At 31.6% G+C, this 27,516-nt stretch overlaps 1 protein-coding gene and 1 long non-coding RNA gene across 6 annotated transcripts in view; both read right to left on the bottom strand.

The window, feature by feature from the left end:
* Nucleotides 1–1,260: 1,260 nt before the first annotated feature.
* Nucleotides 1,261–27,516, bottom strand: part of LOC134721144 (probable cytochrome P450 CYP44) — a 49,952-nt gene continuing 23,696 nt past the window's right edge. For 3 of the 5 annotated variants that reach the window (XM_063583942.1, XM_063583946.1, XM_063583944.1), the window contains exons 2-10: nucleotides 14,463–14,690; nucleotides 12,681–12,906; nucleotides 10,893–11,071; nucleotides 10,013–10,202; nucleotides 7,761–7,944; nucleotides 6,049–6,215; nucleotides 5,418–5,499; nucleotides 3,914–4,129; nucleotides 1,261–3,056 (exon numbers count right to left, since the gene is read on the bottom strand). In XM_063583942.1, the coding sequence (XP_063440012.1) occupies nucleotides 2,928–3,056; nucleotides 3,914–4,129; nucleotides 5,418–5,499; nucleotides 6,049–6,215; nucleotides 7,761–7,944; nucleotides 10,013–10,202; nucleotides 10,893–11,071; nucleotides 12,681–12,906; nucleotides 14,463–14,690 (1,601 nt within the window). In that variant the 3' untranslated portion in view covers nucleotides 1,261–2,927. Of the gene's footprint in view, nucleotides 3,057–3,913; nucleotides 4,130–5,417; nucleotides 5,500–6,048; nucleotides 6,216–7,760; nucleotides 7,945–10,012; nucleotides 10,203–10,892; nucleotides 11,072–12,680; nucleotides 12,907–14,462; nucleotides 14,691–17,709; nucleotides 18,005–27,516 lie in introns of those variants that run through there. The other 2 variants (XM_063583945.1, XM_063583943.1) reach the window with 2 other exon arrangements.
* Nucleotides 19,935–23,865, bottom strand: LOC134723334 (uncharacterized). The gene is made up of 3 exons (XR_010108045.1): nucleotides 23,657–23,865; nucleotides 20,721–20,821; nucleotides 19,935–20,083 (listed from the first exon to the last, which is right to left on the bottom strand). It is a non-coding gene; the product is annotated as an uncharacterized LOC134723334 (long non-coding RNA).

The following is a 27,516-nucleotide window of genomic DNA, read 5'->3' as shown; positions in this document are numbered from 1 at the left end:
CCCCCAGTTTTGCTTTTTTTATTGGAATAGTGTTGCTTGGTCTTAGTTTATTTTTGTTTTTCTGTTTCTTGTTTTTTCCCTTCTTTTTTGCCGTGGTATTGTCAGTTTGTTTATTATTTATGAGTTTGAATATCTCTTAATTATCTTTCGTTCCTATTTTAAACCAATACCTTGCTTAATGAAAGTGCCAGGCACTCTTCACATTAAAATGTCATTGTCTTTATGTGATGCGTAGTTAGCTTCATGCAGATTCAATGCATGTTTGTATCTCTATTTTCAAATTGCAATCAGAATTCCCTGTCCCTCATTCCGTATGATCCACTGAGCTGATTTCACCTATTTTGCATATCGATTTATTGGACGACTGGGTTGTTAACATTCCCATTTGTTAGTGTATCATTTCTATTATTAACTGCGATTTATTTCAAGATTTACCGCAAGTATTTTGTGGAATCAGAATTTTTCACAATGTCCGAAAACACCAGTTTTATGTATTATAAATTGTTCTATTCTACATGTTCTAGTAAAGTCTGTCCGACGCCATATTTTTATATAACACTAAGGAGATGTTGTACGCTTGCCAATGAGACAACTAAGAAAGAAAGAAAAAGATTGAGACAATTTCAGGTCAGTGTAAGATCTTCATTGATGAACAATAGAATAGTATCTATGATGAGTTTATCACTCATCATAGATACAGGGATTAACATTTTATTCATCTAAAAAAGACTTAACAGTTACGCTAGAATTAAAAAAAGTATAAATGGCAAAATATAAAAAGTTACTTTTTCTGGTTTTTATATAGATTAGACCATAGGTTTACCTGTTTGAATAGTTTTACACTAGTATTTTGTTTTGGCATTTTATAGCTAGCTTGTTGGTGTGAACCAATGCTACATGTTGAATGCCATACTTTGACCTATTATAGATAATTAATTTTACAAATTGTGACTTTCAGTTGTCAAATTGACACTGTACCACATCTTATATCAACATAAAGTACGAAGTAGAACAGCATTGAGAATACGGCCTGGTTTAGAATTAAAAAAAAACAGTTATATGACAGATGCATATGGCTACAAACGACAACCAATGAATCACGGATACCTAATTTGGGACAGCAACTATAGTTGTGAGTACAAGTATATGAAATAATGATTAAACATCAGCCATTGAGAATCTGTCTGATTTTTAACTATAAATTGTTTGTTTCAACTGTTTTCCTTTTAAAAAAGAACAATTGCAAATGTAAACAAGTCATTGTCTAGATTTTTTCCACATTATTTATTAAAGTACAACATGAAACATTCAATCATTATAGCACCTCGTGCATTTATCTTGTTAGTTTTAATATCTAATACATAGTCTATAGATTAGGCCAAACAAAAAAGTATGTGTGTTTACTGTGTCCCTACCTACCTTAATTTTTATCCCCTACCCTAAAGTTGTTTTACCATTATTTTTATTGATCACTGTTAAAGTCAGAATTTTACTCCCATAGATGTAAAAAAAAAATATTAAAAAATAAAAAAATCCCTACCCTTTTTTTTAGCATGTGACAGTAAACACACAATTTTTTTTGTTTGACCTTATCTTATAAAATAATAATAAGTCAAATAAAATGCCCGTTCATTAATAGTGATCAACTGGGAAATGATCACATCTTTACAAAATTAAATAACACTGGTTTTGCCAATTTTCTTTATTTCCACAAAATGTGTTCAATCCCCAATTGTACTCTTAATACTGAAATAACAACATCAAGTTACAATAATCTAATACGTTTACAAAATCTCTCTCTCTCTCTCTCTCTCTCTCTCTCTCTCTCTCTCTCTCTCTCTCTCTCTCTCTCTCTCTCTCTCCATAAACATACACACACACAACCATTCATATTTACTCTCACACACAAAAAAAAGCATCGTTGCAGGTATAAATAACATTACACATACACTCAAACAAATAAATGCACAAACATTCACAATAACCAACATACTAACATACACATATACACAAGTTTATAGAACGAATGTTACAAATGTATTTTGTCAATTTTTATAAATATAACAAAATGTAAAAAAATAAAACAAGAACATTGTAAAACATTTTAAAAAATACAATATAAGAATACATTTCTTTTATGTTAACAAATACATGTAAATAAATATAGTGTCGCCTGCGACTTCTATAAAGTTTTTAATGTTCAATCAACTATAGAAATGACTTCTTAAATAACTTAAATTATAAAAAAAAAAATGTGTCAGATTTGCGAGTAAATACATTTAAGATATAACATTTCCTTCGTGAAATGTTTTTTTTTGCCCTGACTTTTGAGTATTAGTCCAACTTTCTTGCAAGGTCACCTTTATCTATCAGGTCCGCCATTTCATCTACATCACCGCACCGAAAGTTATTGTAGAGATAAGTGAACACAACAGGAATCCAGTTTAACATTTATCAAGGTAAACCTTGTCCTATCAGGTCACCTTCTTCTTTTTCCGCTACAGTATTATGCGTTTTAATCTAAATTTAAAAGTCCTTGTAATCTGGTCCCAGTTATGACCTTCTTGTATAGAATGTACTGTACATGTAAAACGTTAGACAGGTAAACCAGTCGTCGTACAATTTCCTCATTCAGCTGATCGAAAATATACGTTTAGAAAAAAATCTCGAAAAGAGTTAAACGTATGATCTATTTTCTATCTCATGAGGATGTTTGATAATAAATGTCCTGGTAACTTCTTTAAGGCATGCTTTTGAGTAAAGGGCACACTAATCTTCATTTATAATATATTATAAATTAGAAGAAAAAATTGCAATACGTAAATTGCTTTCTACCCAATGTTAGATATTCCAAAAGTACACATAATGTTAAACGACTCTTAGAATATTCCAGGTTACTCTTAGATACTTCTATTTGATTATTATGTTCAAACGTCAATCTCTGGTCTTTCCTTTAAGAATAATTTGAGTTCAGCGTCTGGTGTTATAAATGTTCGTTTAACTGTTGGTATATCAGTTACATTCGCTGGCAGTGATACCTCAAAATTCTGGATGAGCTGAAAATTAAGAAAAACACTATTTATTTGATATTAAACATGTATTATATTAAACATAGATTGTTTTCTTTTTCTTGATAAAATAATTTCATTTTTTTTCTATTCAGCCTGCCAAATTCCCTAAACTTTTAATCACAGGACGAAATTAAAGAACTCAAATAAGTATTAAGTCTTTAAGGAAAAAAAGAAGAAATCTTTACTTCTGTTATTCACATCTTTATATTTACATATCAAAAATCCTTTTGCATTAACAAAAAATGTTTAACCATGGAAGTATTAAATTGAAATATAATACTAACATGGTTTTACACTTGACCATAAGATAAGAGGTTATAATATAAAGTTCACTCAAACAATGCCCACGTCTTTCTGTTTAATCAATGTATTCTGTCCATGTGATTGTTTAATGTTAAAGGGCGATAGCTTTGTTTGTGGTTTTCTATATTCGATTTGAAAAAAGGATTGTGTCAAATACGCGTTAAAAAGTATTCTAATTTGTTGAATGACTTTCAAGAAAATCTCGAAAAACAAAAACACTTGTTCCCTGATTCATTTAACATTACTTTGATCAGCAGTGATGATGGTACACGACCACCAAAAACACATATCATTTTCTTAATTACTATAAATGTTTTCTACTTTTCATTTCATATAATTCTTTTACTTTACTTTTCAGTTTTGGTTCAGTTAACTTATAATAGCAGTCTTGAAATGAAACTTGAAAAAACTGGAATCTATACTGGCTTATAAGGATAATTTATCAACCTTAATAGGTTATTCATTTTGTTTAATTTCTAACCGGCTGAAAAAACATTCCACAAGTTGAGGTTTGTATATATTTAACATTTAATTTATACCTTGAGTATACAGATGTATATTTCGTTTTCTGCAAATCTTTGTCCTAGACAACTACGCTGACCGAATCCGAACGGCTTCATTCCGAATGGATGATTTCGTCCCATAGTTACATCTTCGTCTGAACTTCTTAACCACCTCTCAGGAATAAATTCTTTAGGTCTTGGATAAAATCGTTCATCTACTGACATGGCGTCGTTATTTATAGCAACGGCCGTCTGGAAATGAAATTTTTACAATACAAACTAGAGCAATTCTAAAAAGAAGTTGTTGTTTTTCATGTGTTTCGATATCTCTCCTTTGTTCGTTTGTCTATATCTTTCTTTTTTTGTCTAATATTTTAAAGAAATCGTGATTCTTGAAGTCGTCTAAGAGTACTTTATGATATATATTTTTTTGTTCTTTTTTATTTAAGAAAATAACAAGATAAAAAGCAATTCTAAAAAGAAGTTGTTGTTTTTCATGTGTTTCGATATCTCTCCTTTGTTCGTTTGTCTATATCTTTCTTTTTTTTGTCTAATATTTTAAAGAAATCGTGATTCTTGAAGTCGTCTAAGAGTACTTTATGATATATATTTTTTGTTCTTTTTATTTAGAAAATAACAAGATAAAAAGCTATACTTATTTATTGACAGGGATGTTAATTCTTTTCAAAGGAATAAAAGAAACAAAACATTCTCAACACCAACAGTCTGCTATACGTTTGATTTATGAGTTTTAATTCACGTCTAATGCAGAGGAAGATAAAGCAAAGGCGAGATATACTTAAAGGACATTCAAACTCATTACAAGAGAAAAAAACTCACAATATCATGGCAAAAAAAACGAATAGCAAGCATTAAGTGCCAGTCTTTGTAAGAATCAGGCAATTTAGGTAAAAATTAAAACATGATTAGAAAAAAACCACCAAGCTAATCATGCTTGTTAATACTAACCATCGTCCTGAGTTAAAAAATATTAGTCTTTCGTTTGTGTGTGTTTGGTAATATCAAATAACTTGGTTAGAATATTGGTTAGAATGATAGCAAATTACAGAGTTATCTCCCCTAATTCGTTAATTTCTAGTGCATTTCAACCAAATTGTATCTTCTATTACCAGAACAGAAAATGGAAATGAGTGTTATTTTTGTGCTTAACTACATATTATGCACTGAAATCAATGTCAAATTCGGTGGGTTTTTTTTGTCATGTTTTCACCACTGCCTGATTCTTAGGCAGACTGGCACTTAAATAAACAACAGTGTACAGAACACAACATAGAAATCCAAAAGACCACCACAAAAAAAAACCGTAGATATTTACAAGTGTTGAGATTCAAAACGTATACCATCACATTATTTTTTATATGTAAGTTGAAACGAAAGGTTGAATTCTGACTACCACGAAAATAAAGACATTTTATTCCCTAAAAGAGGATTTATTTAGTTCTGATTAGCTGACAAGTGCAGGTAATATAATTTTTATGCGTACAAAAATGTCCCACTTGTGAGAAATTAAATTATGTACCTGTTTTGGAATACGGTATCCACCTAAAACGAGATCGTGTTCTAATATTCTTTGTGCTCCAATGAAAACTGGAAACCTTTTTCTGCAAAATAGACAGTTAAAAAAATATGACTAATTAAAAAATTACATTGAGAACAATATTTAAAATAAGTCATTAGTTCTACTAATATGAAACTCTTTGAATTCAGGAAAATTTAATTGCATGAGCAGTGATAGCATACTTAACTTGTATTTGTGATATTTCCAAAAAAAAATCAAAAAAGAAAATGATGAAAAACGATATGGATCAAATGACGATATTTATGATAAAAAGTAAAATCACGAAAATACTGAACTCTAAGTAAAATTCAATCGGAAAGTCCCTAATCTAAAAGGCAAAATCAAATGACAAAACACATCTATGGATAACTGTCATATTCCTGACTTAAAATAGTCAATTTCAAATGTAGAAAATGGTGGATTGAACCTGGTTTTATAGCGCTAAACCTCTCACTTGTACGACAGTCTTTATAGACGCTTATCAATATTGAAAACTTAGGGATTTTAGTATATAAAAAAAAGAAAATAGAAAAGTGGTGTTCATCTTCAATCTCTAATCCACGTGAATTATTATTATCTTACTTATATTTACCTTTGTGTTTCTTTAACACACGCTTTAAGGTAACTAAGGTTGGCAAGATGGCTCTTTTTGACCTTTTTACTATTTCCAAGGACATTTTTAATTTCTTCATATAGTTTCTTTTGTTTATCTGGATTCTGTGCTAAATCACACAATAAAAAGGCAATGGTGTTTGCAGTCTGTAAAAAGAGAAACAATGAATTAGAGTAAATATAAAAAAGAAGATGTGGTATGATTGTCAATGAGACAAATCTCCACAAGAAACCAAAATGACACAGAAATTAACAACTATAGGTCACCATACGGGCTCAACAATGAGCAAAGCCCATACCGCATAGTCAGCTATAAAAGGCCCTGAAATAACAATGTAAAACAATTCAAACGAGAAAACTAACGGCCTTATATATGTACTAAAAAGAGCGAAAAATAGGTACCACATAAACAAACGACAACCACTGAATTACAGGCTCCTGACTTGGGACAGGCAAAGTCCTTTTAACTAAGCAGGAATTTTTAACTTGGTAGTTTAACATTGTTATTATGTTATCAACATGAAGCATAGGATTTAACGTCCCTATCAACAAACTAAAACAATGGCATATTGTAATAGGTTAAAAAAAAACAAAATTGATTTGTCTTTTGTTTACCATAACTACTTATAACTTCTAATGATTACGTTAGGTAAGTACAGAATTAAAAAGCAATTAAATATTTTTGCATTTGTGAATATGCGTTTTCATGGACCTTCGAAAAGTTAATATATTGACCTCTGCTAAAAACATATCAAATTAACCACTTCACAAAAAAAGACTTTTCCGTACTTAAATTTCACTGGGGTGAGATTTTTTTTGCTCTGTGTTGAAGTCCTCACTGTGACTTTGAGATGAAAACCAACAATAAAAGCGCTGTTCCTTTGCTGTTTGTGGTTGTTTTTTTGCTGTGCATGTTCTGGTATTTTTGTAGTAAAGAATACCCAATAATCTTTCTAATAATCTTTGTATCGTTTATTATAAGTATTGTTATTATCATTATTTTCATCATTACACATATAATTCGGCCGTTTATGTCCACAAGTGTTGTCGATAGCAATCATTAAGTATTGGCGGTCATCAATATAATTAAATGTTAATGCAAAAATTTATGTCACAAACTGCATTTTACAAAGTACTATCATATATTATATATTAATAAAAGAGGTGAGATTAATATTGCCAAGGAGACAACTGTCAACAATTATAGACCAAATATCACAGAAATTAACAACTATAATAGGTAATATCGTACGGCCTTCAACAATGAACAAATTATATACAACAAGGTCAGCTATGAAACATATATTTGTATAAGTTACTATGCATATTGGCTGTTTTTAAATTGGGAATAAAAGGATAACAAGAATAAATTGGAAACCAGTTGGGAACCAAATAACAGTTTTTCTATTCTTAGTTTAGAATGCATAAAAATACTGGCATGCATTTTAGATGCAATTGTCGTTTTACCCGAAACTATCATAGGGAGATTGAGAGGGGGGCCCAGGGGAACCGGGCCCACCCCTTTTTGCAAAAAAATGGTTGCTTATATAGGGAATCATTGAAGCGTGACTGGAGCGGGCCCCCTCTTAGGTCAGTCAGTGGGCCCCCACTTATGAAAATTTCTGGATCCGCCACTGACTATTACTTTATTGAAACAAATACAATCGGTAATTCTTGACCTTTGTCACTTACCGAATCGATTCCTGCTCCTATTAAGTCTAATATGATCACGCTGACTTGTTCATCGGTAACTCTATGATCAGACAAGAGAGAATGAAGAAAATTTGGTTCTTTCTCCAGATATTCTTCTAATTTTCCTTCCCGTTCTAGTTTCATCAGCTTTTGTTTCTGTGATTTTATTTCTCGCTCTGCTAACCTGTGAACAAATTTCTACGAACTATTAAAGTGGTTCATAACACTAGAGGGAGATAACTCTAGAAAAATCAGCTGAATGTTTTAATCACGTTCTATTGTTAAAGATAATATATTTAACTTCTCAATGTTCAAAATAAATCCTTGTCAAACAGTTAACTACTATATATACAATGATTTTTTTCCTTAAAAAAAAACTATGTAGTTCAACTGTAATTTGTCAAAGGGTCAAAGTAAATATTTTGTCAAAGTTTTATAGAAACTAATCGAGCCAAATAAACTTAAGTCGATTTGTTTGATTTGGTACTGTCTAAACACAAAAACTTAACAAGAACAATAAGTAATTTAAGTTTCACATCATACCGTTTTAGCTCTCACTGTTTATGATTACTGCGTCAAATATATGGAAAAAAATCACATTGAAATTACATATTGCCCAGAATTTTGAAATGAATTAACCTATTACTACTATAAATCATGAATATTTGTTTCAGTGTACGTTGTACCGACGTTTGGTTGAGCACGCAATCGAGACAAAAAAAATTCGAATTCATCAGTTTCGTTTTATTATTCACTAGTTATCCTTTTTTTCTGCTTCTGATGCCTTATATCGAATATAGTTTTTAAATCAACAGGCTATTCAAGGGGTACAATCAAAGTCACGTGATTGATATACACACACCGGAAGTAACAGTCGAGCAGACCGCTTGAAATGTAAGTAGTCGTATTTACTTGTTTATATCAATAAAATTTAATAAATAAGGTAGCGCACCGAATGTCGGATACTATCTAGTTTTGAAATACACAATTATCCTTGCTGGAAAGCGTGCAGTTAATGCTAACACTTCGAAACAGTTCCAAAATTTCAACAGATAACTGTGTCGAAGTGTTTGCAATAACTGCACGCTTTCTAGCAAAAACAATTGTGTATTTTAAAACTACATACTATCCGACATTCGGTGTGCCAACTTATTAATCAAAATTTAATTGATATAAACAAGAAAATGCAACAACTAACCTTTCAAGCGGCGAGTTCGACTGTAACTTCCGGTGTGTGTATATCCATCACGTGATTTTGATTGTACCCCTTGCTATTGTCGGTGTTCTTATGTAAGAGCACATTGTTGGTCACGTGTTAACAGCAGAAGACACATGCGGACGATAAGCGTAAATCAATGCGTGATTGGAATAATACTTATGATTTCTAATGGATCTATTTTTTTTATATAACATGTCATTAGTAACCATAAAAATAAATGTTACTATATATTTAGAATCTATATTTAATTTATTATATATTATACATGTTAGTGATATAAGTATCAGACACGATTTCTTTTGTTCGCAATTATTTTCAATTGCTTTTTTTCTGTGGGAAATTCTTTGCTAACATAGACGGACCAATTCTCTGCACTTTTTTGATATTACGCAAGTCAGAAATATCCCAAATTTAAAGACATAAAGTATGTAAAGTTTCCCCAAAATGTCCCCCAAAATAAAAACTAGAATAATGGTAAACATTTAAAGAAGAGAAAAAAACGATCAAAAAGTTAAAAACGAAATAGAGAAAAATGTTTGAAAATATTAAAATAGGGGGAAATGGTCCAAATGTTACAGAAGAGAAAAAAAATGGTAAAATAAGGAGAAAGATAAAGAATAGAAAATACGGTCAAGAAAATTTAAGAATAGCAAAATTGTAAAAAAAAGTAATAAAATAGAGAAAAATTGTCAAAAACGAGAAAAATAAATAGAGAAAAAGGTAAACAAAATTGTAAAAAAAATGTAAATAAAGTAAAAGCAGGGAAAACTGATCACAAAAGAAGGGGAAGGAAAACCGATGAAAAATGAAAGAAATAGAGAAAAACGTTAAAAAAAAAGTTACATATTAGAGAACAATGGTCAAAACAGTTGCAGAAAATAAAAAATGGTAAAAAAAAAAAGTAAAAGAGGAGAAAGAAATGGACAAAAAAGATAAACAATAGAGAAAAATGGCCAAAAAGGTTAAAATATAAAGAAATAAATGATTCTGAACCATGATACCATCATAGCGCATGTGCAGGTATTAATCTTACCTGTAAATCTTAAGAGTAGACGACTCAAAACGTTTGTAGATTCCTGTGTTGAAGTACTTGTATGACTTAATAGGCAGGAAAAAAGCTTGATGGAAACTGGTAAGCATTTCCTGGAGATTTGTGTAGAAATCGAAGTCACTTGTGCCATCGAGGTAGCCAAGACGTTTGTTGAAACACAACATACCAATACCTAATAATGTATTAAGGCAATATATTACACTCAATGTTTAAAATGCATAATGAAACTAGAGTTTATAGATAAAGAATATAACATGTCAGGATGCTACGTGTCACACTGAAACTCTGCATGTTGCCTCATATTTCCGTATCTATATTTTGGTAACATGCTTTTATATTATTCATAAATTAGTTTGGTTTTATTATTTTAAATAAAAAGCAATATATTTTTAGATAACCTTATAGTTTGAATCCCATTTTGCTTTTTGTTAAAACCCACCGATGAACAACATTAATTTGCTCTCTCGTCCTTTCCGAAATAATAAAATGCTTCGCACGAGGCAGCTTGATGCGACCGCAGAGGTCGAACCATGAACAGTTGGAGCAGGCATAAACACTTCGTTTAAGCTTATAACAGCTCTGAATTTTGATTGTGATTCAATATTTGCCACAGCATATGTTTCTGACACAAAATGAATGTGATCAAAGCACTAAAAAAGTTGTGCTTTTACCTTTTATGATTCAATATAGTGCAAAACATTGCGATCGTACAAAAAAAAACATTTGGTGTAGTTGTCAATGAGGCAACACTGTACCAGAGATCCAAATGACATACACGTTAGCTTGTTTTCCTTCCTTTTTATTTTTCATTTTCATTTTAAAGCAAAACTGACCTTACATGTATATTCATATCTAAACTTACTTTCACTTGTGTAGTTTGTAAGTTCTTTATGGAGATCATTTATCATTTGTGTTTTACGTAGCTGATCTACAAAGTCGTCTGCCACAGTTTCTATCAAAGGGACATAATTCGCTACAATTGCCGGCCGTAAAATCTTTTCTTGCGTTGAACGGCGCATCTTCATCCACTCTTCTCCCTGCCTAACAAAATAGTATGTTACATTTAAAATTTAACTGCAAATGTAAATAATTTTCTTTTACCAATAAAAGATATTGGCAATACACATATTGGATATGGATTTTTAGAACAAAAATCAACCAACATAACAAAAATATGGTCTTAAATTCAGCAAAAAAAGTAAAAGTGATCTTAAACTCTGATAAAATCTAGCTACCTAACCCCAATAAAAAACATATTCACAAAGAGCACCAAAGATTTGCCGCTAGCACCGAAATAAAACATTAATGGTAAAAACACAAGATATGTCCTTGTTCCGTGTTCGTGTAAATGTATAGTATAGTATAAAGTAAAAACACAAAAATACCGAACTCCGAGGAAAATTCAAAAAGGAAAATCAAAAATCAAAAGGCAAAATCAAAAGTCCAAACACATCAAACGAATGGATAACAACCGTCATATTCCTGACTTGGTACAGGCATTTTCTAAGGTAGAAAATGATGGATTGAACCTGGTCTTATTGAATATGATTGACCAGGAGATATCAAATCTTATTCTTCAATATCCGTTTTGGCTCTACAATCTTCAGATGAATTTCTCACATCTTTGTCTCTCCAAACATTTGGCCTCCAGTCGTTTCTGGTTATAGATATGAACCAACGAACTATGTAATGCTTTTAAGGTGTAAAGAATTACCAATAACAAAAATTGTTGATGACAAACTCTCTGTATTTATTTTTTCAAATTTTTATTTAAAACGTTTTGAATGACAGAGAAAAGCGGCTCATCACTTATATATTGTCGTCGTAATCTACTCGCTGATTACTCTCCTCCCAACTATTATACACGGGAGTTTGTAGAATCAGAGACATCAATCTTCATTCTATTGCCTCGTTTTTAAGTACGTAACAACAGTTATTTGTGGAACACCAGAATGTGTAATTTTAAAACCCAGTAGCTTCAACCATCGACTTTATTCGTACCGGTTGCCAACATCGAACAATCGTTCAAATTAGTGGCGGATCCAGGAATTTTCATAAGTGGGGGCCCACTGACTGACCTAAGAGGGGGTCCGCTTCAGTCACGCTTCAGTGATTCCCTATATAAGCAATCAAAATTTTTCCCAAAAAGGGGGGACCCGGGCCCTCTGCCCCCCCTTAATCCGCCTCTGCGAATGCAAATTTAGATACAAAGAGTCAATGTAAGTCTGCATTTGAAAGCAGAGATATATCTGACTCAATCACTTGATTGAAATTTGATGCAAGACACTCGACGTATTTTTTTCAATGGTTTTCTTCTTTCTTTTTCCAGAACAAAATAAGGCTATTACAAAGTTATGTTTGGTTAGTGTTGTTTGTCTTTTTAAAAATATACAGATTTTGATTGTTTTGGTTTTTTTGCCATCGCGTTGTTAGTTTGTATTCGACTAAGAAGTTTGAACATCCCTTTCATATCACTCAACGAAAAGATTAATGTGTTTATATAAGCGGAACGCAAGATTGCCAAGCAAATTCGTCCCAACTCGGCCGATTCCGTACCCTCAAAAGGAGAGTAGCGGATTCTACCGAGGCTTGCCGAAGGTGCCAAGCAAAGTCGAAACAAGTCCGATAAATAACGAAAACTAAAACTTACAGTAGAACCACTCCTTTTGGGATGTTGTTTCTTTTGAAAAATGTTTCTGGTAATTTCATCTGCGTTTTAGCATGTTCTTTATATTGAGCTTGGAAAACAGTTTTGGCATAATCTGGATGGAATACATAAACCATGGACGACGTTCCAGTTTTCAGTCTGACGATATCACCATATTTGTCTCGTAAATTACACAAAAGCTCAGGCATGTCACTTGGAGTGTAATTGGCTGAAAATATATGTACAAATATTAATAATGGGAACTTAAACGCTAAGAAAATTATAAGGAAACCACGAGATTGTTAAATGCAGTGTGAGTGTCACTTTCTTTCGCGACCGCTTAATGCATGAGTAAATGCATGCATAACATGTTTGTTTCTAATAAGAATATTGTTTTGATAAACATTACTTTTTGTTTTGTTCCAAATGTGTGTTATGGATATGCGTCGTCATTTTGTTATCTTTACTCAAACATCGATTCACGCATAAATGCATGACTAAAAAAGGTGTGGGGTAAATGATATATTTGTCTTTGCTTTCAGATAGTGTGATTCAAGAAAACAATATGACTGCCTCAAGCTGCAAGTACACTGTTATCCCGTAGCTAGCATGCATATTTTTAAAGTCAAAGTATGTATGGAAGATGTATTTGTTTTTAGATTTTTCATGTTAAAAATATTTTTGAATTTCATGTCTAGCGGCATTATAAGACTATCTAACCAACGTCCCTTTTCTTGTCATTTGCAGTGTCAAATTGTCATCTAGGCATTACTATAACCAACCAAATTGGTCTAGTATTTATCTTTTTCTCACTCTAAATAAACATATGACTTAATTGCCCTTGGATGTTATGAAAACATAGCTTATTCGTAACCAATCATGTATTGTTTTCGATAAAGTATCTTCAAAGACGATTAAAAAGGGGAAACATACATATATTTATTATAGATGTTTATTTTACATGAACATTGCCTGTCCCAAGTCAGGAGCCTGTAATTCAGTGGTTGTCGTTTGTTTATGTGTTACTTATTTGTTTTTCGTTCATTTTTTTACATAAATAAGGCCGTTAGTTTTCTCGTTTGAATTGTTTTACATTGTCTTATCGGGGCCTTTTGTAGCTGACTATGCGGTATGAGCTTTGTTCATTGTTGAAGGCCGTACGGTGACCTATAGTTGTTAAAATATGTGTCCTTTTGGTCTTTTGTGGATAGTTGTCTCATTGGCAATCATACCACATCTTCTTTTTTATATTTAAAAAGATTCATTATATGTTGAGTAGCTGTTTTGAAATAAATGTGTTATAGGATAGTTCTAAACTAGATGCACATTTCGACAATAGATATCTCTTCAGTGTTGCTCGAGGACTGTTTAATTTTTTAAATGTTTTCGTTCTGAATATGCATATCAATTTGCCACTGGACGATAACCAGCTATTCGGATCATCATCGTCCCTTAATTGAAAACCTGATGAGAGCGCTTAAAACCAAAACAACATATCGCTCCTCTTTCTATGATAAGTCGTTGACGCCCTCTTTTGGGGAGATTGCATTATAACAAAGACAATGCATTATACATATAGACTTACATGTAATGATTATATCTTTCGACTTAACAGTATCAAATAACCAACTGACTGAATGAAATATTATACGTGATGCAATTTATTCGTGGGAAAAAAAAATACAGGGTCAAAGTATGTTCTATATCTTCATGTTACTATCACAATCATATTTTATTTTAAATATTTGTATCGCGTGATGTTACTAAAACACCCAAAATACTCACTAAAAGGTTTAAATTGTAAGGCGATTCCTAGAAATGGTATATTGTATATTCCTTTTGGACCAGGGATCTCGCTGAAAGGTTTAATGTCGTCTGTTAGGGGAATTGTCTCACAGTGTTGTTCATTCATCATGGCGGCTGCCGCATGCTCACATATACATCTCTTTACTAGAACTCTGTAGTTATTGCACTGAAGTAAATCTCTCGTAATTCTCTTTGATAAAGCCATTGCTGAAAATCAAAAGAAAATAGATATAGGAAGATGTTGTATGAGTGCCTATGAGACAACTCTCCATCCAAATAACAATTTATAAAAGTAAACCATTATAGGTCAAGGTACGTCCTTCAACACGGAGCATTGGCTCACACCAAACAACAAGCTATAAAGTGCGCCTAAAATTACTTGTGTAAAACCATTCAAACGGGAAAACCAACGGTCTAATCTTTATTAAAAAACGAGTATATATTATAGGTAACTATGACTTTATCCGCTAATAAAGGATTGTGGTTACTATATCGCTAAGTGTGCTTAATATGGCGTTAGACACCAACACACAACCAATCAACTTATCAATATAGTATCGGTATTTTAAATTTTTAAGTGGAAAACAAAACCCAAAACGTAGGAGTGTGGGGGAAATGAAAGTTGAAAAGCTTTTTTGTGGTCTTACAGTGTAGGAATTAGTCAGTGTTCTATTCAATATATGTTTTTTTCTTCTAAAAACTGAAGGACAATATAGTTAACTTAAGCGCGCGCGCACACATCCCTTTCCCGTCCCAACTTTTAAAATACCATTCACTCATATATACGTCAGTAAATACTAATGATGATACATGTATGAGTTGTAGACTTGAAAGTGCATGCATGAAATTAAATGCATACCATGATGATTCCATGATGTTTTATTAGCCTCAATAACCTGAATAATGGTTGTGGAACACTAACAGCGACTGTCTCTCAGAGTTTTGACTACAGAATTCTTTGAAAATCTCCATTCCCTAAAGAATGTTTTTAGTCGTTGTTTTGCAATTGTTGTTCTAATAAGATAGGGTCGCATGCCTTGTTTTTGGAATACTAAAAAGAGTATTGACAAAATTACCGAGTTCAAAGATCAACAAAAAAGGGAGGTCAACATGATATAACAAAACAAAACGCTCGATTATATCAACATACGAAACAAAGGGTTACACCTTAATCAGCGTGTGCCTTTCTGGTCCAACTTTTTTTCGATGTAAAATATAAATTATAGAAATATGAATTAAATTATACTAAAAATTTGCTGACATAACAATTTTAACTCCTACAACCTTTTAAAACTAGACGATTTCAACAATCCATAGTACTTACCCTGAAACTCTAGCGCGCATTGACATTTAAAATTAAAATCTGTCGAGTCAGCATTATGAAAATAATTACATTTACGTACACATGTTTAACATAGGACGTCAACGATAACAATGCGGAAGTGAATAAGCACAAGAACAAAACAAATCAATACTTTTAAAACTAGATGTATAAAAACACCGTACGCTTTAAAAAAAAAAACAGTTTTTAACAAAACAATTTTCATGTTCACAAATTATATCTTTTAAATTACACTTAAGTTTGATATGTTTGAATTTGAACTATTTAATGATGAAGGACATATAACGTATATATTTGAAAGTTTAAACGCTCCTTACAAAATATGATACTTTTTTAAATATAAAACCATCAAACGGACGTGAAGCAGAGAAAACAAAACTTCGTAATTTTTGGAATTTTAAACAGAATTGCATATACAAAAAAAACATAATTTGGCCGTATTTTATAATATACGAATTCCATATGCATAAACACATCTATTAATAAAACAGTGTTTCCATTAATTTTTCTGTTTGTACTAAATCAGCATTTCCACATACAGTTGTCACATTATATGTGAAATACTGAACTTCACTATTCTATTACAATAATCTTTATTTTGTTCAACATGTCGAATTTTCTATTTATATTTTTTTGCTTATTTATTTCAAAAATAAGAAATTTAATTTAGGCAAACAGAAAAATAAAATTCTTAATTGAAAAATATATTTTATCTGTATGCGTAATCTAACTCATGAGTACAAAAATCCGGTCACAAGTCACGAAAGAATGAAGGAGGGCATGATTACAGATACGGATCTAGGATTTTAAAAAGGGGGACTCAAAAATCGGCAGCGTTAGAATTTAAAATTGTTTGAAGTCGATGCATTAACCATTCATATTAAAACTCCAATATAAGGTCCAAGCCCCCCGCCCCCCCATATCCCCCATTTTCCGACAATAAATCAGTATCTGGGTTGTTATTCAGATAGTATAAAACACACATGTATATATTCATTGATTTAATTTGTTCAGGAAAAAAGTGTGTGCAATTAATCACAAATACTTCGACGTTAAGAATTCAAAAATAAAATCTTAGTCCACAAGATTTCAATAATAGGGACCCTCTATACATAAACCTTATATATATGATGTAAAATTCCTTGGTTATTTTTTTTTGTCTTAGGGTTACTGCCTCATCGACATGCAATACACATTTCCTTATCTCAAAGAAAATCAAGTTTCTTGAACCATTTCTTGAAGACAATTAAATTCTATATGCGAGGATGTTTGATTTTTGTTTTAAATCACAAATAGAAAGTTCACAAAAGGATCTAGCTGCGGAACCGTAACTCATACATAGGCGGATCCAGGGGGAGGGGTCCCGCCCCCCCCCCTTTCGTGAGAAAAATTTGGTTGATTATATAGGGAATCACTGAAGCATGACTGGAGAGGGCCCCTCTTAGGTCAGTCAGAGGGCCCCCCCTTAGAAAAAGTTCTGGGTCCGCCACTGGCATAGGTCCTTAGGTTATTTTCTATGGTCCGCAAATAGTCAAAAAATAACATAAGGACCTATGAGCTACGGTTCCGCAGCTAAAAAGGATCCTATGCTCTTAACATTTTAACTTCATACACTTTTGAAATATAATATTGTAAGTGTGCGAGAAAATATAGTTTAATAATAATAATAATAATAATAATAATAATAATAATAATAATAATAATAATAATAATAATAATAATAATAATAATAATAATAATAATAAAAATAATAATTATAATAATAAAAATAATAATAATAATAATTTAAATAAGTTTTGATTTCTTTAAACATAAAAGTTTTCCTTTTAAACATAGTCACAATAATAAAATATTCTGATCCATACGCTAAAAACTAATATTTACAAAACTGACCTGAGACAAATTGTATATTCCTTTATAGTTTTTATCAGTCTCCGGATTAATATGTTGGATAGATATGACACACATGTATTTATAATCCAAATCGTTGATCCATTTAAACGTGACCAATTTGGAAACGTGTTAAATATATGAATATTTATAATGTAACGTCATTACCGGGTAATCCAAATAACAAGTGCAATTGCTTTTCAAAGGCATTTCAACGTATTGTGAAATTAAGCAACATTCGAGAAAAAAAAATATATAAGAAAAGAATAATTAACGATGCTGAAATAGTGGAAGAAAAAAACCAATTAACGCAATAACCTTCCTCGGAGGATTAACCGTGTAATTTTTACCGTCCCAGTTTTTGACCTTTTCTTTATCATATCAAAAAATGAAGTCGATAAGTAAAGATATTATCGTGTTTCTTACTTATTTAAAAAGCTTATATACGTTAAAGATCTCTCATATGGTTGTATGAGGCTTTATTCTTAATTGTAGAATGGAACAAAATATATTATTGCACTTTATTTTTTAAGTTAATATAAAACTATTCACAAACCCGATGCATTTCTGTATGGAAATGTTTAAATGACTTATTTATGCCTGACATATAAACTTTTATGTATAAGGTAAAGAATTTAACATTTCTATACGATACGCAATGATAACGATAATATGCATTACATAAAAATAACATCATAACTTAATTTGAGTTTTAAGAATTAATTTGATAACGCAGCCAGTCAGCCTTATATAGCGGTCTTTATTATTAGATTTGCGATCCAAGAAAGTCCCTTGAAACATTTGACAAAAATTTAGACGAATATTGTTATGTTATAAATGAGAGGTATAAAACCGAATGGATATTTTAAAATATAGGTCGAAAACAAAATGATAAAACCATGACAAAATGGAAGATCAATAAAAAGACAAGCACCACAAAACACATTTAGGAAAACTAAAAACCAAGCAACACGAACCCCACCAAAACTAATAAGTTAGAATACCAGGTTGCTCATTTATTTTTTAAACATTTATCAAACAATGAGCATTTTTCATTTAAGAACAGATCTGGTTATGTAGTTTTCTGTCGCGGGCTACATATGAAAGACATTTTAAAATGACTCCTTTTTTTTTGCATCTTCTGAAAAATTCAATGTTCATAGATGCTATTGCTTCACTTAGGATCAACCGCCATAGCTTATTCCTGTAGAAGTACCTAAAATTCAACGTATTATTATTGGTTTATCAACCTCTCCCTTGATAGATTATGATGAAAATACATAACGAGGAAATCATGAGCAGACGACTTGTGACTGATGGACGACATATATTATGACCATAAGTAGTCATTTAGTTTTAATTTAATTGAATGGATTGGCTTTAATTCTCTATTTTTTTTAATAATACAGAACTTGAACATTTCCTATCAAAATTGAATGAAAGTTTGATGGGCTGAAGAACATTTGTATACTCGACAAAAAGTTAAGGACCACTTCTATTTGAATTTAATGATTTTGTTATGTTTTCATCAAGGATGTTGGGGAAAACTAGGAAGCCTAGAAACACCTTGTATGGTCAATATCATGCTAACATTTTCCAATCATTATCTAAATTTTTAATAATGCGGAACTTGCTACTTTCCTTCTTTTTTTTTAATGAATGAAAGTCAAATGGTCTGAAGTATACTCGACAAAAAAGTTAATGATCACTTCCATTTGATATCATGTTGTTATTATTTTCATCAATGGTTACGGGAAAATACCACAGAGCCTAGAACCACGACAAAATGAATGGCAATTTGTCAATAGCACATTAACAGTTTCCTTACATTCAATTTGTTTCGTTTTGTCAATTTTTCAGTTTCCAAGTGTTTAAAAAAACACCTTTTAGCCTAAATATCATAAGTTCTGTCCATTTCAATGAACCGGCCCCGTTTAGTTGACCAATCAAATCGCAGGTTTAGCCAAGCTATTTAACTACGTATAACTTATAGTAAAATATACCGGAAACTAAATGCAAAAACAATATTGCATAAAAATATCGTTTTGATATATATGTTAGTGCACTTAAATTACATTAAGAGATATATATAACACTGCACTCAATCATATGTCAAAATGTAAAACATATTTATGTTCTTTTTCACGGGTTCAACCGAACATAAAGCATTTCTTTTCTATACAAGGCTTAATAACACAAAACACAAATATACTATGGGATGTAGGTTTGCAGCATCCAGTCTTTTAATAATTTCATTCGGAACATAATTACATGTGAAAAAACAAAATTTAGAATGGCAGGTATTACGCCAAAAGACAGTCCTTATCACATTATCTTCACTAGAAGTATGATCAACAGCCTGAACAATCTACAAAATATAATTACAAAAATTAGAAGCAATTCACAACTACATGTAAATGAAAGAAAAGAGAAAATTTATTAAATACTGAAACTTTGGAAGGTATACATGTGCATCTTTTGAATTATACAATTCTATAAGAATAATCTTAACATACGTGTGAAAGACAGTACCAGTCCTATAGAACAACAATTATTTTTGTTTCAAAACCAAAAAAAATAAAATAAAAGTCAAACAGACCTTAACAGCAATTGAATTAAACGTGTAGACTGATTGAATGCAAACCGTCGAATGATTTAATTCCCGCTTAGTTATGCACGGGTGAATCCACCGCAAATTACTACGCATAACGGTATTCATTAAGCCTTATAACGAAAAGAAATTTATTTATGTTCTTTTTCACGGGTTCAACCGAACATAAAGCATTTCTTTTCTATACAAGGCTTAATAACACAAAACACAAATATACTATGGGATGTAGGTTTGCAGCATCCAGTCGAGACAAAAGGCGAAAGAGTGCCAAGGTATAAGAAACAGAAGCGCCTCCTCTTCGTAAACTATACAAACTAAATTGTTTTGTCTAACCCTATTGCGCTTAAAGCTTATCTGGCTCTAGTATAAGATGAAGATGATATAACTATACTACCTTGTCAATAAATATCGGTCTTGCTATTGTGAACTATAGTGTCAACGTGTGTTTTATGAAAACTGATATCACCCATTATTATAAGCGAGAGTTCTTTGTATCTAAAAAATCAAGCATAAGCCAATTATAACATACAAAGTAACATACAGTTGAACAGGTTAGAATTATCATGATCCAGTTTAAATAGAAAGTTAAATTCTTTCTTTTGTATGGGTTTCGCCTATCCATCAAGTACAAAGAATCACGGCTAGGTCCGTGATACAAGCGGCCAGGTTCGCATATTAAACACATGTACATTGTACAATCTACAGTTACAACACCAAAAAACATAAAGCGGCAAGGTCCACACAAAGATATTTTTACTCAAAATTCATTCACTCATTTTAGCATCAAGTTTCAATACAAGACATGAAAATATATGCAATATCCTATCCTTCAAGAACAGAAATCAAGCCAGGTCCGTGATACAAGCGGCCAGGTCCGCATATTTAACACGTGTACACTGTACAATCTACAGTTACAATATCAAAAAACAAAAAAGTATCAAGGTCCATATATAGAAATTTTTACTCAAAATTCATTCATTCATTTAAGCATCAAGTTCCAATACAAGACATGGAAACATATGCAATATCGTATCCTTCAAGGACAGAAAATCACGGTCAGGTCCATGATACAAGCGGCCAGGTCCGCATATAAAACACATGTACAATCTACAGTTACAACACCAAAAAACATAAAGCGGCAAGGTCCGCACAAAGATATTTTACTCAAAATTCATTCATTCATTTTAGCATCAAGTTTCAATACAAGACGTGAAAAGATATGCAATATCCTATCCTTCAAGGACAGATAATCACGGCCAGGTCCGTGATACAAGCGGCCAGGTCCGCATATTTAACACATGTACACTGTACAATCTACAGTTACAATATCAAAAAACAAAAAAGTATCAAGGTCCGAATAAAGAAATTTTTACTTAAAATTCATTCATTCATTTTAGCATCAAGAAAAATCCTATCCTTTAAGGACAGAACACCACGACCAGGTCCGCATATTACACACATGTAAACGGTATAATCTACAGTTACAATATCAAAAATTAAAAAGAGGCAAGGTCCGCATAAAGATTTTTTTTCTCAAAATTCATTCATTTACTTTAGCAACAAGTTTCAATACGAGCACATTTGAAATAAACCTATATTCTTTTAAAACCGAATTCTCAGCACATCTCCCTTTGATAAAATTAGAAGGGGTTTCATACTCAACAGTGTCTTGCACTAAGCCAACAAATTTACCGGTGTCAACAGACTCCAGTATCGGCCAGAAAACTGTCGATTTCATGTAAAGGATACCCAATGTACCGTTAGCTTTACATATAAGTGAATATGTTTTACAGTGTAAGCTATTAACGATACATGTGACAAGAGCAAATTATTATCGATTGACCAGTCAAACGTGAATGCATCAATTATAAAAATGTACCTTTTGTTAAAGGATAAAAAACAACAACTTTGAATCATATCTTGGGAGTTAAGCATTGTCACTTTTAGCAAACCGATCTAAGCTAAAAGGTCTCAATATTTTATTAAAATAATGGAAAATTCTGTCGGACAACGACCAATCGTCAAAATCAAATATTGTCTTACTGATCCGCGGTAGTATTCATAGTTCTTGGTATCCACTCAATTTTTAAAACACATCGAATTTTCTATACAAAAATAACAAATCTCAATAGCTAGATTGGGCAAATCGAGTTTCATACTGCCAACTTCAGATAATTTAGCTACGTTTGTTAATCAGTGAGTAGTTTAAACTTTATTTTTAAAATGATCCGAAAGCTTTCCAAATCAAAATCACTGCCTTAAATTCTCGCAAAGTTGACCTTGAGATTTTAGTGAGACACGAGATCTAACTTAACTCCAGAGTCCCAAGAGGATCGATCATTTAATAAGTGATGAAAGTGTCTTGTCAATATTATACATAATTTACCTTAAGCGGGTGATAATGCAATGAGTTTACCAATATCCGTGCAACTTTCCTTGCAGTCGTATTACAAAGATTTATAAGTGCTAAAACAATACTATTCAAAATATTCGTACATTTTCTGTTCAGGTACACTTAAAGTCCCACACAAAACCAATCTAGTCTAAAACTTTTGTATGGCTTCCACACACTTTTTCCATAATTTGGCAAAAACACAGCTGACAATATGAATCAGACAATACTTCTTTTGACACTTTTAACATAAATGTTTCATTATTTTCAAATCCAAGTTCATAATCTAGATATACAATTATATTGAATCCTTTACTATGCCATTATTTTACAAGAGGGAGTACCATATTAGTGAAAATGGAACAAGCTGGGCTCAGCACAAAATACAAAGCTGAAGTGTTATATTTAACTTTAGTGTCACTTTTCTATGAAAACACAAGAAACTTTTGTGATTCAACAAGCATATCTATATGAAGGTACCCCGATGATATTTCGAATAAAACTTAAATGCAATTTATTTTTAATTTTCTGCATACGTTTTGGACTCTTTTACAACCTCGTATTTAATTTTAAATAACATTTCGTATTGAAGCACGTGTCTGATGTCAAGAATCAACATCGATAAAGGATTAACAACAAAAAGGGGGGGGGGGTGCTAACTTCCTTAGCGACTCCCGTAAAATACAAAAAAAAAAAAACAGAAGTAGGTGCATCAGTAATTTTAAAAAAATAGCCAGATAAAACTATTTTTTTTTTTTTTATTTTTTTTTTTTTTTTTTTTTAAACTGAACTCGGCCAATAAAAGTGTTTTATTTTTTTTTTTTATTTCAAAAATGTAGGCTAAACTATAATTGACCTTTTACATTATAAACTTGTAATAACTCATTGTCATACTCATATGTGTCTAAACATAAATTAAAATCAATCAAAGATAATACCTCATTTGCAACTGCTGGTGTTGTAAGACCGCTTATTTCGGGACAGTTAGACGACATATGTCCAGTGGAAAACAATGAGAAAGCATCAGCTGTAGGGTTGCTAGTAAGGTTGTCATCTTCACTCCTATGATGACTTCTTGCAGGTGCACGCTCATGAGTACTTTGGATTTCCTCGTCAGACATGAAGCAGAAAAAGTCAAACAGACCTTAACAGCAATTGAATTAAACGTGTAGACTGATTGAATGCAAACCGTCGAATGATTTAATTCCCGCTTAGTTATGCACGGGTGAATCCACCGCAAATTACTACGCATAACGGTATTCATTAAGCCTTATAACGAAAAGAAATTTATTTACCTCAAAGCACTGAAACTTAATTAATTCGGTCGACATCACGGAAACCATTTTGTTTGTGCTTTATTTATATAGGATAGAAACGTTTTTGTCAGTTTTTTTTTGTTCTGTTGTTAACAAAAATCACTGTGATTACTTAGACTTCAGTTACTTTATTTTTCATTTCTCTGATTATATCTGATTCAAAATATCCGACGAATTTGGGGTATAAGCATCTCTACATGGCTTGTGCACGTGAAGTGCTATTAGATGCCGTTTCCAAAACCCGTTGCGTATGTATAAAGCATTGTTTTACTTTATGGGATAATTTTGAAAACATGACGTTTTTTTGTTTTGATATTTTTTATATTATGAGTACGATTCTTAAATAAAGAAATCAGACACTATAGCTTAACATCAAAGACAAGTACTGTGACATGGTAATTTTTGTATTTCTGTGGAAAAAAGATTGTTTCAAAGACAATTTTAGGAAGTACAAAACACTACAATTATACGTCATATCACAAATATTTTCCGACTTTGTATGGTTACAAAGGAGTTGCGGCTCAATGAAATCGGTATCTTCCTTTAGTAGTATAAATAAGGGTATTTAAAAATATTTACCATTCGAGATATATATCAAATTTTATAATATTGTTAATGCTGCGCATTTCACAATAGTCATTATTGTTTTTTTTGTAATTAATCTTTGTTGCAAAAAGTGGAATGAAAATTTATTTATTTTACGTGACCAAGGTGGTGTCCCTACATTTGTAAATTAAAGGATTGTATAGTATACCACCGGTATTAAATTTGTTTCTTCCCATTCCTGCGTATACATATCATCGTACCACATATGTATCTCGTTTGTTCCTATTGTTGACTATACACCCAGGGCTTCCTTGTACTAAAATGTACGCAAGCGGAAATATACCATTTTTTAAAAATCTTTAATTTGGATATCAGTTTCAAGTGAGTGTAAATAATGTTTTTAAACTATTGTTTAACAACAAAACAATTACCTCGCACGTTTGAAAGAAATGTACTTATTGATCAACTGGCCTTGGAGCGTTAACCTTGGATCTGCAATGGTATATCGTTCAGTGTGTCAATGGGAAAAATATTACTAATTTTTAAAAAATCCTTTGGAATATATATTTATACAAATATTAACTTATGAATATTCTTTTATGTACCAATTGTTGTATTATCTGTTGTAAAAATAAGTTCAACACAATTTGTGAATAAAGCAATAACAACCCTATAATTATAGTACTTGACTTAAATTTAAGAAACAATCTTCGAAGACAAACAAACTGGAAATATATTATTTTAAGGTATGAAGAATATCAGTCTGGTATTTATTTTTTAATGAAGGTCAAGGACAGCCACGTGTTTGTAACATAAAAGTACCTTCACAATATGAGGTTATTGTACCTATTTTGGCGAACGCTATCTGAGTACCATATCATAATGACGTACATGTAGTTCACTCTCGAACTTTGTATCTGAAACATTAAAGGGTATATATAAATACCTTCTTATTTATAGTAATAGTTTTATGAAAAGATTTGTGATGCCTTATATTTGATAATGAATACAATTGAGAATGGGAACAAGGAATGTGTTAAAGAGACAGCAACACGACCAAAGAGCATAAACTAGCACAAGACCTTCAACACAGCGAGAAATCCCTCTTCCATTGGCGGGCTTTAGTAGGCCATAGAAACAAATGTGTACTAGATCAGTATATTCCTGATTATGTGCTTTTTTGCATCTGAAATGGGGGTTTAGGCGAAAGTTAAAAATCCAAATACATGTAGTACCTTCTACCTGATTATTAAAGAGTTTTTATCTTTCTTATGCGTTTTTGTTTTGTCTTGCTATTCGGTATTAGCATTCATTAGAAAGTTCTGAACCAGTTAAAAAAAAGTCTAATGATTATGGTGTATAGAATACAGGAAATAGTTATAAACATATTGCTGGATATGTATTCGTCTGATAAAAAAATGCCATATAAAGCCAGCAACATCGGATTAAAACGACATTCCGACTGTTAAAAGACCGAACACCTTCGTTCATTGTATAGCTTAATTGGACATAAATATTAATAATATTCCAGTTTTGTCATTTCTTTTTCTGAGAATACCGGAGTTCTTCATTACATCAACGTATTGCTTCAGTCATTTGTCAACTTGTAATACACACAAAGTCATCGCTCTCAAATGAGAAAGATTTTTAATGAATACATTGTATGTATTCTAGAAAATGTTTTCACTTATATGTACCTTCGAGAATTCTAAAATGAATACACATTCTATAAATGAATATAACCCAACACCAATTCCATTCAACAAACATATTAGCGCTTCATTCTAAAAATGTACTTCGGTCAACGCTTTTACAACCCTATAAAGTTACAAAAAGAAGCATTCAATACTTATAATTACATTTTTTAGCTAGGATTATAAAAACACGATTTTCATGAAGTTAAATTTTTAAATTCACCTGTGCACTTTATTGAGGGACCTCGTGTCATCATGAATGAAATGTTATTGTCTCATGCAACTGCTTACGGAATAACATATGATGTGCAATTAGCCAATCAGAATAACGTATTATAATGAAACATACATCTAATGTAATTATTCATTCTTAACATACGCAATAACTGTGCCAGAGATTATGAAACACCAAACCCAATCACAAAGCCTAAAATGGAAAAATACGCTACTATACGTTAAGGAACTCAAAAGTTTAATTGGTACTTAGATATTTTTGCTAGAGAACAATTAGAAGCATGCTATTTATATGCAAAAAAACACAATAGATCAACGAGGCAAGAATTCAAAAGTGTTTTCATTCAAGATTGTACAACGTAACTATTAAAATGTTCATCAAAAATTTTTTGACGTTTTAGACTAGACAAGTCATCAATACGGGGGTAAACAGCAATATTCTGACGTAGTGCACTTTAAAAGATTAAGTTTCTTCTTGTTTTGATAGATAATGTAGAGTAAAGGATTAGGATAACAAAGTGCAATACAGTAAATAATGAACTCGTTGAATGTTTGTTTTACCCTATAGTAGGATTATTTTCATTGTTAATATCAAATATTATATTTGTTAAGTCTATTCATCTTTGTATTTATTATCATACGTGACACATTGAACTTAGTTTGTTCTCAAAATGTACTTTTCTTGAATAAACAAACACCAATTTGAAGGCCTGAATGTAAATGTCCGAGCTTGTACTTTTAAAAGAATGTATTCTGTTCCTTATCGTATAGTTATCAAATAAGAACGCTTAATTTGTAACTTGTTATCAATGATGATTTTATTTTAGTTTTGGACAGTGGTTGAATAGTACAATATAAGAACGCGCAAAACAACAGACATAAAACAATAGACACAAAGAACCGATACATGTATATGAGTGCTCTCAGTTACTTAAGGCTAGTTCAAAGCCGACTTTACATGGTAACCCCAGCCATGCCGGCACATTCTGTGTGTATGTGCCTGTCCCA

Source organism: Mytilus trossulus, chromosome 6, assembly GCF_036588685.1.
Source record: "Mytilus trossulus isolate FHL-02 chromosome 6, PNRI_Mtr1.1.1.hap1, whole genome shotgun sequence".
NCBI lineage: Eukaryota > Metazoa > Mollusca > Bivalvia > Mytilida > Mytilidae > Mytilus > Mytilus trossulus.
Note: the sequence above shows the minus strand (reverse complement) of the source record. Positions and strands in the feature narration are given on the sequence as shown.